The 10260-nt window shown below is 33.7% G+C and overlaps 2 protein-coding genes across 2 annotated transcripts; one reads left to right on the forward strand and one right to left on the reverse strand.

The window, feature by feature from the left end:
- The first annotated feature begins 1213 nt into the window (after positions 1–1213).
- Positions 1214–4307, forward strand: LOC108474860 (uncharacterized). Its single transcript, XM_017776887.2, has 6 exons — positions 1214–1829; positions 2515–2617; positions 2996–3051; positions 3646–3810; positions 3905–4018; positions 4113–4307. The coding sequence occupies exons 1-6, from the start codon at positions 1461–1463 to the stop codon at positions 4203–4205; spliced, it is 900 nt and encodes a 299-aa protein (XP_017632376.1). The 5' UTR covers positions 1214–1460; the 3' UTR covers positions 4206–4307.
- Positions 4308–6109: 1802 nt separating this feature from the next.
- LOC108475330 (anthocyanidin 3-O-glucosyltransferase 5-like) lies at positions 6110–8248 on the reverse strand. The gene has a single exon (XM_017777293.2). It carries the CDS (start codon positions 7659–7661, stop codon positions 6225–6227), a length of 1437 nt encoding a protein of 478 aa, XP_017632782.1. The 5' UTR covers positions 7662–8248; the 3' UTR covers positions 6110–6224.
- Positions 8249–10260: the final 2012 nt, after the last annotated feature.

Consider the following 10260-nt stretch of genomic DNA (forward strand, 5'->3'; position numbering starts at 1 on the left):
ACACTAAACCACTAAACACTAACAATATATAACCTAATCTTAAATTACTAATAAAATAACTATAAAAATATTTTTTAAATATATTACTAAAAAAATCACAATATACTAATACACTAAACCACTAAACACTAACAATTTATATAACCTAATATTAAATTACTAATAAAATAGCTATAAAAATATTTTTTAAAATATATTACTAAAAAATTACAATACACTAAACCACTAAACCACTAAACATTAACAATTTATATAACTTAATCTTAAATTACTAATAAAATAGCTATAAAATTATTTTTTTAAATATATTACTAAAAAATCACAATACACTAATACACTAAACTACTAAACATTAACAATTTATATAACCTAACCAACTATAAAATTATTTTTTAAAATATATTATTACTAAAAAATCACAATACACTAATACACTAAACACTAACAATTTGTAACCTAATCCTATAAATTATTAACAAAACAAATAACTATAACAAAATACAAAAACTAATAATTTATAACTTAATCATAAACTACTAACAAAATAATTATACAATTTTTTAAAAAAATTACATTGCTAAAACTCACAAAACACTATAATTTTATAACAAATTACTAAAATAATACATTACCCTTTTTTCTTCTTCTTCCTTCTCTTTTCTCTCGTTTCTTTCTCACAATCAGTGGCTGCTTCAATATGGGGGGACCATGCTTATAAGATCCCTATAAAATTTTTTTTCCCATGAGTGATGTGACTTATGCATGGAGAAAAAATGGGTAGCATACAGGGGCAGCAAAAGTAGGTGGAGCAGCAGCAGCAGTGGGGGTGTCATGCCTACCTGTCAAGCACGACTAGTCGTGCCTACTTGACAGGCTCGACCAGTTTCGGGTATTTTTTTACCCTTATAAAATCCGTATTTTTACATATATATTAATATAAATATTAAAAAAATAATATAATAATTATTTTTTAAACGAAAAAAAATTTAATATTAAAAAAATTAGTTGTGCTGGTAAGTACGATCTAAAAAATATATTATTTTCGTAATTAATCATCGATAACTTATTTTCAGTATATAATTTTTTTATAATATTAAGGTAAAATCTAATTTTTTTACAAATTCGAGCTAAATTAAATCCAAACCAATAAAATTTATTGGAAGCTCAACCTATTTAAAAAATCTTTAAATTTTTTTATTTAAACTTATTTTTAAGACTATATTTTTATCTAAATCTCTCCTTTTTGGAGGAACCCTTCACCTTCATCCAACCATGACCGCCTCTATTGGAAGCAAAGTTTTTCCCAGAAAATTAAGGAAATTCTCATGTGAAAACGCGTACTTCAATTGTATATAATAATAATATATATACATATAACCCTAAAATCGAGATTCCAAAACCCACTCCATTAAGCTTTCAAAATACAAAGAAAAACTCGAAATCTCATCTTCCCCAAAATAATGGCTTTCAAGAGTTTCCCAAAGCTCTCCATTCTTGCTGTTGTTGTTACCTTACTATTATCCCACCACCTATATGAAGTCTCCGCTGCTACCGGTGGTCGGATGGGTGGCTCTTCTTTCTCTTCAGAGAGCCCGCCATCACACCGTAATGATGATGATTATCATCATTACGATCATCATGATCTTCATCACCGTCACCATCATCATTATCATCATTCCCAGCCTGGTTTCCCGAGGAGCGTCGATCAAGAGAGTGGACCTGCGTCGGCGGCTGTTTCTTATTTAATTTTAACCATTTTCATGGGAGTAGCTTCAGTTATTGTATATAGTAGCACCGTGCAAAATCGAACAAGTATTCTTCAAGTTCAGGTAATGCTCAAATTTCTTGCTTTACTATTCTTAATCAACAAATTTTATTATTATTATCATTATCATTTAACTAAAAGATGAACATACCCTCAACTGATTTAGAGATATAGATCCAATTTGTAATGCTATAATTGAACTTCGATTTAATGCAATTATATAAATGAGATTTTGATTTTTGGTTTAATTGTATATGCATTAAACTCTGATTTTGATTAAAAAAAATGCCTTGGGTTAGTATAATTATTTGTATTTTATTAAGTAACTTAAAATGGTGCTGCTATATGTCGGTAACAAGCTTTAATGGTTTGTTATTAAAATTAAAATTTTATGTATACAATTTGCATATAATTGAGCATCCATTATAGACTTAAAAGGCTGAAAATACTTGGTGCTTTTGAAAATCTTCTTATAATGAAAAACCCTTCCATTATATCAGTCAAGGCTGTCCCAATAGGTTGATCTCATGTTAGCTTTGGGTCCAAAACAATGAAACTGCCCTCATTATTTAATTGTTGCTGTTTTTCTTGATGAAATTGATTTCCATTTTGTATTTGCTAGTTGGTGCTTGAGAAAAATTCTAAAGGCAAAAGGAGTGGGATTCCTTTATTTTTTAATTTGCGTGTTTATATACCATGCAATCTTCTTATAGGAAGTACACCAAATGCTTCTTTCCTCTTTTCTTCAGGTTGGCTTGTCTGCGAAAGCCCGTTCATTGCAAAAGGAACTCACCGAAATTGCCTCCACAACGGACACTTCTACTGCAAAGGGCTGGAACATCATATTAGAAGGTTTTCCTTTTTCTTTTTCCCCCTTGAAGTTACAACTTACAAGCACTGAATTGAATAACTAACTGACCTATACACAATTTGCACAAGTGAGACTCTAACCTGGGTGCTAAAGGTCTCAGGGTCTCGGTCTTTGCTATTTCAGTCAAGGTCTTATTAGCCTTGGTTTTTGTAAACAACAAAATGATCCTCATGACATGAAACATGATAATATGCTACTCCACTTCTCTGTTGTAAAACTCTAGAATGTCCTTGCGAATCAAGATGTACTTGACAAGCACTGAAATGCTAATTCAATTCTACAGGAGTTATTGGAAGCGCGATGTTGCTAGAATTTTATCTAATTTTTGTGTTTTTTTCATCTTTTGTTTTTGGATTCAGAAACTGTATCATCATTGCTTCACCATCCACATTGCTATCTTCATGGCTATTCATCTGTAAGTCCAACTTGCATACTTAATGGTTCCTCGTACTTCATATCATCATGATTTGTTGCAGGCTTTAATCAGCTTAAAAACTTTACTGTTCTTGTTCCAACTAGTAGATTGCCCCAAAGTTGCGGTTCTCAGTTCCTGTGTATTAGAAAAATGTGCCATTAATGAGCCTATTGGACATTAAAACTGATCTGATTTTGAATTTCTCTTTACTTCTTGAAAATTGATAAGTTAGTCCCTCTAATTTATCAAAATCTGGTACTTCACTAAAACCTAGAAGTTAGTCCAGGTGTTGATAATCACATGAACTTGAACTGCTGATTTTTGCTTCTGTGTCACATATAAATTGTTGAATTATTGATTTTTGCTAATTACTTACATATAAATTGTGAAACTGCTGATTTCCAAGTCAGTGATATAACAGCAAAGTTTAACAATGTCTAAATTTTCAGTTTTGGTGAAGAACAATGTCTGACAAATTAAAGTAAAAGGGGACAGCACTAGTCAATTTTAGTATAGGGGTGAAATTCATAATTAGACCCTTCAAAACTAGACATTAACTAGTTCATTGTGACTGATGTCTTTTTTGCCTTATAGGTAACTCATCATTGGACTATTGGAAGTGCTGAACAGCAATTTCAACGGCTTTCCAAGGAAGAACGCCTTAAATTTGATGTAGAGACACTGGTAAACGTCAACAACATTAAAAGGCAAAGAGCAGTTGTTCTGAATGGCGACAAAGGTGACAAGGACCGGATAGTGGTACGAGTTTGGGTCTAGTGTTCTTTCTGCTATTTCATTTGGATTTTTCAATCCCGTATCAATCTCATCAACTTCAAACATGTTTCATTCACAGGTAACAGTTCTGGTGGCAGCTCAAGGTGCACACAAACTGCCTACTATCAACACCACCGACAATGTGAAGGAAGCCTTGCAATATTTGGCAGATATCAGCTCTAGCAAAATTAAGGTTAGTACCGGGAATCTTCACATGATATCCAAGCTTTTATTTGGATTCACCATTGATGTCACCAGTAAGTGAATTCTCCTTTTTTTTCCTTTAGGGTGTAGAGGTGCTATGGAGCCCACAAGATGAAACTGATTCATTGTCGGTTGAAGAATTACTTGAAAATTACCCACAGATGAGGAGAATATGATTGCTGTAAATCTCTCCAAATTTTGATATTTATTGATTTCCATTTCAATATACAATGTAATACTTCTAGTGCAAATACTTATCAAGTCTTGTATGGTTATAATCTCCTTATCTTTATTGTTTGATTGAATTTCATTAGCTATAAAGGTATAATCTCTCATATATATACATACTTGGATCCAGGTGGTTTTGATTTATGGTTTTCTAATAGAGGTAAGCTACGCATGATACTATCAACAAGGGCAACCTCCATGCTGAGAATCTCTTGGGGGTGGCCCGACGGACGGTGGATTTAAAGTGTGACAGTATTCGTGGCTGAGTTGTTAATCTTAGCATCGGTCATGGACGGCAAGTGGAAAATATCGTTGATGTTAACGTAAACACATCCTATCAAAGGCATCTTTAACCCACACAGTCGCATAAAACTCAACAACAATCTTAGTGTCCTCGGAGCTAAGAAACTTGTCATCGACTCGGAACGTGACCTTGTCATTCCTAGCTGGACGGGTTCTGCTGGTTTGGTCTATTCCGATGAACTTGTTATTCTAAGCTGAATGTGTTCTGCTGGTTTGGTCTATTCTGCTACACAAACAATTCCGTAGGGGTCTCCATGTTTTTGGAGACCTTGAGGAGGTCTTTGGCGGAAAGGAGTGTAGTGTGACCTCTAGAATCTTGAAATGAGCCATTGTGGCTGGCTGCTAGAGAGTTCGTGGGGGCGTGAGTCACCGCAATAATTAAGTGGGAATTTATTTTTAATAAAAAGGATTAATTTGTTACATAAATTTTACATATTAGTCCATGAATATTTTTTTTTTAAATTTTGTTCATGTGCCATGTAATCGCCTAAAATTTAAGTGATGATGTGATATAATATCATAAGGTCACATCATCACATTGACCTTAAAATTAGAATGTTGCTAAATTCAGGAACTAATATGGACAAAAATAGTTTAATTCCTATTATTTGTTTGCTACTTTGGAACACTCTAAATATGTTTGTTTTCTTGGATGCTCACCGTTGTATTCAAGAAATAATGGATATAGGCACAAGTTGGACGAGAACTGTTTATCAACATATTCCAAATCTTCTCATTATTACCCTCAGGTAGTAGGTTCACATTGGTTGCCTCCTGAAAAGGGTTATGTTAAACTTAACTGATGGTGTTGTGTTCTCTTAAAGGGCTTGTGCCTCTATTGGAGGTGTTATCAGATATGCTAATGGGTTGTAGCTATGTAGTTTTTCAATGTCGATTGGAGGAGGTCCAATATTTCAAGTTGAAGCAAGGGCGGTGATTGAAGGGCTTCAATTAGCATGGAATAAGGAATTTTGGAAGTTGGAATTGGAGTGTGATAACACTCTGTTGGTTGAGATTATTCTTACTGGTGGTGCCGCGGATAGTAGACTGATGGAGCTCCAACTGATACATCACGTGCATATTCAATCTTGGGAGGTTCGTGTCAGACATATTCCTCTAGTGCAAAACACAGTGGCAAATCTTTTGGCCAAAATTGAAGATCCAGAGTTATTGCGATTTCATCTACTGGAGGAACTTCCGCCTTTTGTTTGGGAGCTGCTTATGGCGGATTCTAATCCCTCCATATTGAGTTAGGTTGTCCTTTGTCTCATTTATTTTATTAAGAAATTGAATTTTTTTATCAAATTTATGGATAAAAAGGGATAAAGCAACATTTAATTCATAAACTTGACAACTTTTTCCAACTTAATCCTTGAAATATACCTAAACTTGACAATTTTCTCAATTTTGGATCCATGTGATGATGTGGTAGTATGATATTGTTCCACATCTATACTTTTTTTTTTATTAACATTTTCTCTTTCTCTTTAAAATGGTCTATTTCTCTAAATTTGAGAAAAAAAGACCTAATTTTCTAAAACTAATGCGATTTTAAAAATAAAATAAATGTAAATAAAAAATAATTGAAAGGGTAAAAGAGTCTAGGAAATATTCCTTTGGCATGATAATTGCCACAAATTTTATTTTGGAGACACACATTGCCGTTAAACATCGATTTCTATAGCTTTTTTCTGGCTGTGTTTCACCATTTTAGCTAGTGCATCATATGATGAACCACCATTGCTCCAAGCTGTCTCAGCACTAAGTTTCAGTTCCTTCACTCTGGCCCTCATTTGACGTCCACCCTCATCCACAAAAATCTTCCTCACCATCTTCTCTATCTCCTCCCTCCCCACAACACCCTTTGATGGTAAGGTTTCAGATCGAAGAGCTATGCCCATTTCCTCCGTCAGCAATGTAGCATTCATCCTTTGCTCAGCGTATAGTGGCCAAGCGATCATTGGCAATCCATTGGTGATGCATTCTATTGCTGAATTCCAACCACAATGCGTGAAAAATCCTCCACAAGATGGATGACTCAGGATTTCCACTTGTGGGGCCCATTGTGGAACAATCACTCCCTTGTCTCGGGTCCTTGAGATGAACCCTTCAGGCAAGTAACTCGACATATCGTCACCAATGTTCCCAAACTTGGGAACGGAGCCGCTGCCTGGTTTTTCTATCGGCGGACGAACTACCCATATAAACCTTTGCTGGCTCAACTCTAAACCCCAAGCTAATTCCAACATTTGCTCAAGTGAGAGCCCTCCCATACTTCCAAAAGATATGTAAAGAACTGAGTCAGTAGTTTGCTTGTCCAGCCAGTCAAATAACTCGCTCTTCAGTGCCGAAGACCCCTCGGAGTTTATCGGACCGACTGGGAATATTGGTGCCTTAACAACACCACCCAAGAGGTTACCATCTCTCAAAGAGGCCAGTGTTTTAGGCTGCAATTCTTCCCATGCGTTCACCAAAATCCCATCGGCCTTTGGAATCTCTATACCTATTTTCAGAAATTCACGGTAATTCGCTTTCGTTCGTAACAACATGGGATCTGGCAAATCTTCTGCTCGAATCGACGAACAACCTGGAAGAGCAAATGGTTCTTTCTTATCGGCATACTCTCCTTCTACTTCCTTGTCTAGAACCGGAGTGTATACAATCGTAGCAAGAAACCATGCATTTGTGGAAACAAAAACATATTTAGGGATCTTAAGCTCATCCGCAATTCCTAAACACTCGATCGCAAAGACGTGAACGACGAGAGCAGTTGGCAGAGTCTCCAAACCCAATATAGCGGCCTGAAAATCAGGCTTGACGACATGCATGGCCGCAGAAAGTGATGTGATTCCCTTATCACCAGGTTCAACGAGGTTGCATATGTCAGCTGGTGGGAGGTGGATGACATCGAAGAGTTTTGTAGCCAACGCAGCTTGGACCATACGGGATTCCGCTGGAGCTGATTGGACAAAAGAAGCAACTATAATTGTTACCTTAACATCCTGGCAAGTGACAAGGCGTTTCCCGAGCTCAATAACAGGTTGGAGATGAGCAGGGGCGGATAGTAATACAAGATGGGGCTTTTGGTTTGATCGCACCATTGTTTGAGAACTCTAAAATGTAAAAACTCAACAACACTTTTCTCGGCTCAGTTACAGGATGGAACTGTCCCCCTGAAATTCAAGCATGTAGTTGGTGGGATAATGGGATTCCAACATGAAATCATGCAAGAGATATGAAACTAGAATGGAGTAGGAGGTCTATATGTAAAAGACAAAACTAGGAAGATCGATGGAGCGGCCTAAGGTGGAAGAACACGACGTTTCGTTGTGGCTGATGAGTCAGTGGCAATTTAAGTGGCCATGGACCAACCCCAATCATTTCAATTATCGGTAATATGCGTAGTAGAAAGGAATGGTCCCAAAGGGTCAAGGACAATCAGAGTAGCTACTTGAAGAAATTTGTTGTTATAAAAATATGTATCTTTTATTGATATTAATCATGTTGAGCTATCATCACCATTAAAAGACACAAACAGCTACCTTTCATTTCCAGAACCCAACGTAAATGAACTGAAATAGTTGACATTGGGTTAGGGATAAACTCCTTATTTATTACTTTTTAAGTTACTTCCAAAATTTTATAATAGTAATTTAAAGAGATACTGTTTATTATATTGGCGGTATCACTTTAAAAAATATTTTTCCGTATGATATTTATTTTTATCTAGAGAAAATATTTATATATTCTTTAGTGTTATTTGATACGTTGGCGACACTACTTAAAAAAAATTTATCTTCAATAATGATTGATAGATTAGAATGTGAAATTTAAGGTGATATCGCTTGACAGATTAGCAGCACCTAATAACACTGTAAAAAAATATTTATTTTGTAATTAACCTATATCTTATATCTTTTTCATAATTATTTTTATTATTTTGATTAGAAAAACCCTTAAGTTTGAGCATGTACTTTGATAATTACTATTTATTATTTTATTATTTTATCAATAATTACTATTTATTAAAAACACATTAGTTAAGTATTTTTATATTATTTTTATTTCTATCACCCAAATAGTGAGTGTAGACTAATTAGTATTGGAAAATTTGATTTCAAATATTATTTTATTTATAAAGCACTTATTAAGTTCAGTATGCTGCCATCAATAGAATTCTAATTAAATTTGGTCATGAGTCAAGTCACTCGTCTAGACCTAAAGATCCACCTTAAAATTAAGAGTGTTTGAGCAAAAATATAAACCTGAAAAATCTGTTTTTTAAATGGGTCAGGCTTTGAGTAAGATTTTTCAGCCCAACCCAGCCTAAATTAGTCTAAACTTTCTTTTTCATTGTTGTTTTGTTTGTTAAATTGCAACCGTCTTAATTTTATTCAAGTATTTCAACTTTTTTAAAAATTTTTTAATTTGTTAGAAAACATTTATGTTAATATTTTTAGTGTATTTGATGCATTATGTTTTTTAAATTTATTTTTATATACAAAATAATCTAAAAAATTAACACGGACAAGCCAGATCGAGTTTCAGATCAATATTTTAGGTTATTTTTTGAGTCAAATCAAATCAAATTCAGACTAAAGATAATCATAGACTGAGTTAGACGCAAGTTCAAGCTAATTCGAACCGTAATAGAATTTTAAATTTATTTATAATTTTAACTTAAAATGGACCTAAATTTTACCAAATACCAGCCTAAGCCATCCCTGCCCATTAAATTTGGAATTGAATGCTGAACAAGTATACAAGTACATAGTAGTCACTTGAATTGAATGCTGAATAAGTATACAAGTACATATGCTGAACAGGTATACAAGTACATAGTTGTGACCCAAGGGCCAATCCTTAAAATGGTAAAATTTTAGTTTAGGTCCTTTATAATTTATAAAGTTTTAGATTAGTAATGATAAAATTGTACTTTAATCTCTAAAATGATAAAAATTTAATTTAACTCTTTAAAATTATAAAAAGATTAGACTATTAAAATGATTAAAATTACATTTTACTTTCGTAAAAATATAAAATTTAATTTCAATCCCCAAAATAAATTTTCTGGCTCCATCACTGTAAAAACAAGTATAAGAATTTATTTTGAAAGTATACCAACACCATTTGTTTATTAATTTTTTTCAAGTACCAATACCATTTTTGAAACTTACATAAAATGTAGGCATAAATGAATAAAGGCTGAGAAATTCTTTTCTCTGTCCTATAAAATCAGTGTCATCGTCAATTCCCAAGCTCTCATACTGAACTAGGTTTAACATAAGACACCAAGCATCCAGGTTCTGAAGTTACCAGCGAGAAAGCAGAGGAAAATTTGAGAAAAGGGAAGAAAAAATTGAACACAGCAATGGAGGAAACCAAACTAGTGGAAAATTAGAGATTAACACATAACATGTTTCCTTTGTTTAAATTCAACACCAAATTTATGAATAATATTTTAATTTTTATGATATGTGATGTTATAATAGATGTGTTTGGGGTCAGGTCAGGTCGAGTTCGGGCTAAGTATAAACATGATATTAATATACTTTATAATTACCGAAGTTCAACTCTGCCTGAAACATAGGCCTGCAATTCTGCCCAAACCCACCCATATTTACAAAAAACTAACTTAAGTCTATTTTAGACCAGCCCATATTATTTTTGAAATTTTTAATTTTTATTTTAAAATTTAAT

The sequence above is a fragment of the Gossypium arboreum genome, chromosome 3 (assembly GCF_025698485.1).
Source record: "Gossypium arboreum isolate Shixiya-1 chromosome 3, ASM2569848v2, whole genome shotgun sequence".
Classification (NCBI taxonomy): Eukaryota; Viridiplantae; Streptophyta; class Magnoliopsida; order Malvales; family Malvaceae; genus Gossypium; species Gossypium arboreum.

Bases quoted from the DNA above. Each gene is read 5' to 3' on its own strand.
- LOC108474860 (XM_017776887.2), top strand. From the start codon at position 1,461: ATGGCTTTCAAGAGTTTCCCAAAGCTCTCCATTCTTGCTGTTGTTGTT. The intron at 1,830-2,514 runs GTAATGCTCAAA...TCTTTTCTTCAG, and splicing joins CAAGTATTCTTCAAGTTCAG to GTTGGCTTGTCTGCGAAAGC. The intron at 4,019-4,112 runs GTTAGTACCGGG...TTTTTCCTTTAG, and splicing joins TCAGCTCTAGCAAAATTAAG to GGTGTAGAGGTGCTATGGAG.
- LOC108475330 (XM_017777293.2), bottom strand. From the start codon at position 7,661: ATGGTGCGATCAAACCAAAAGCCCCATCTTGTATTACTATCCGCCCCT.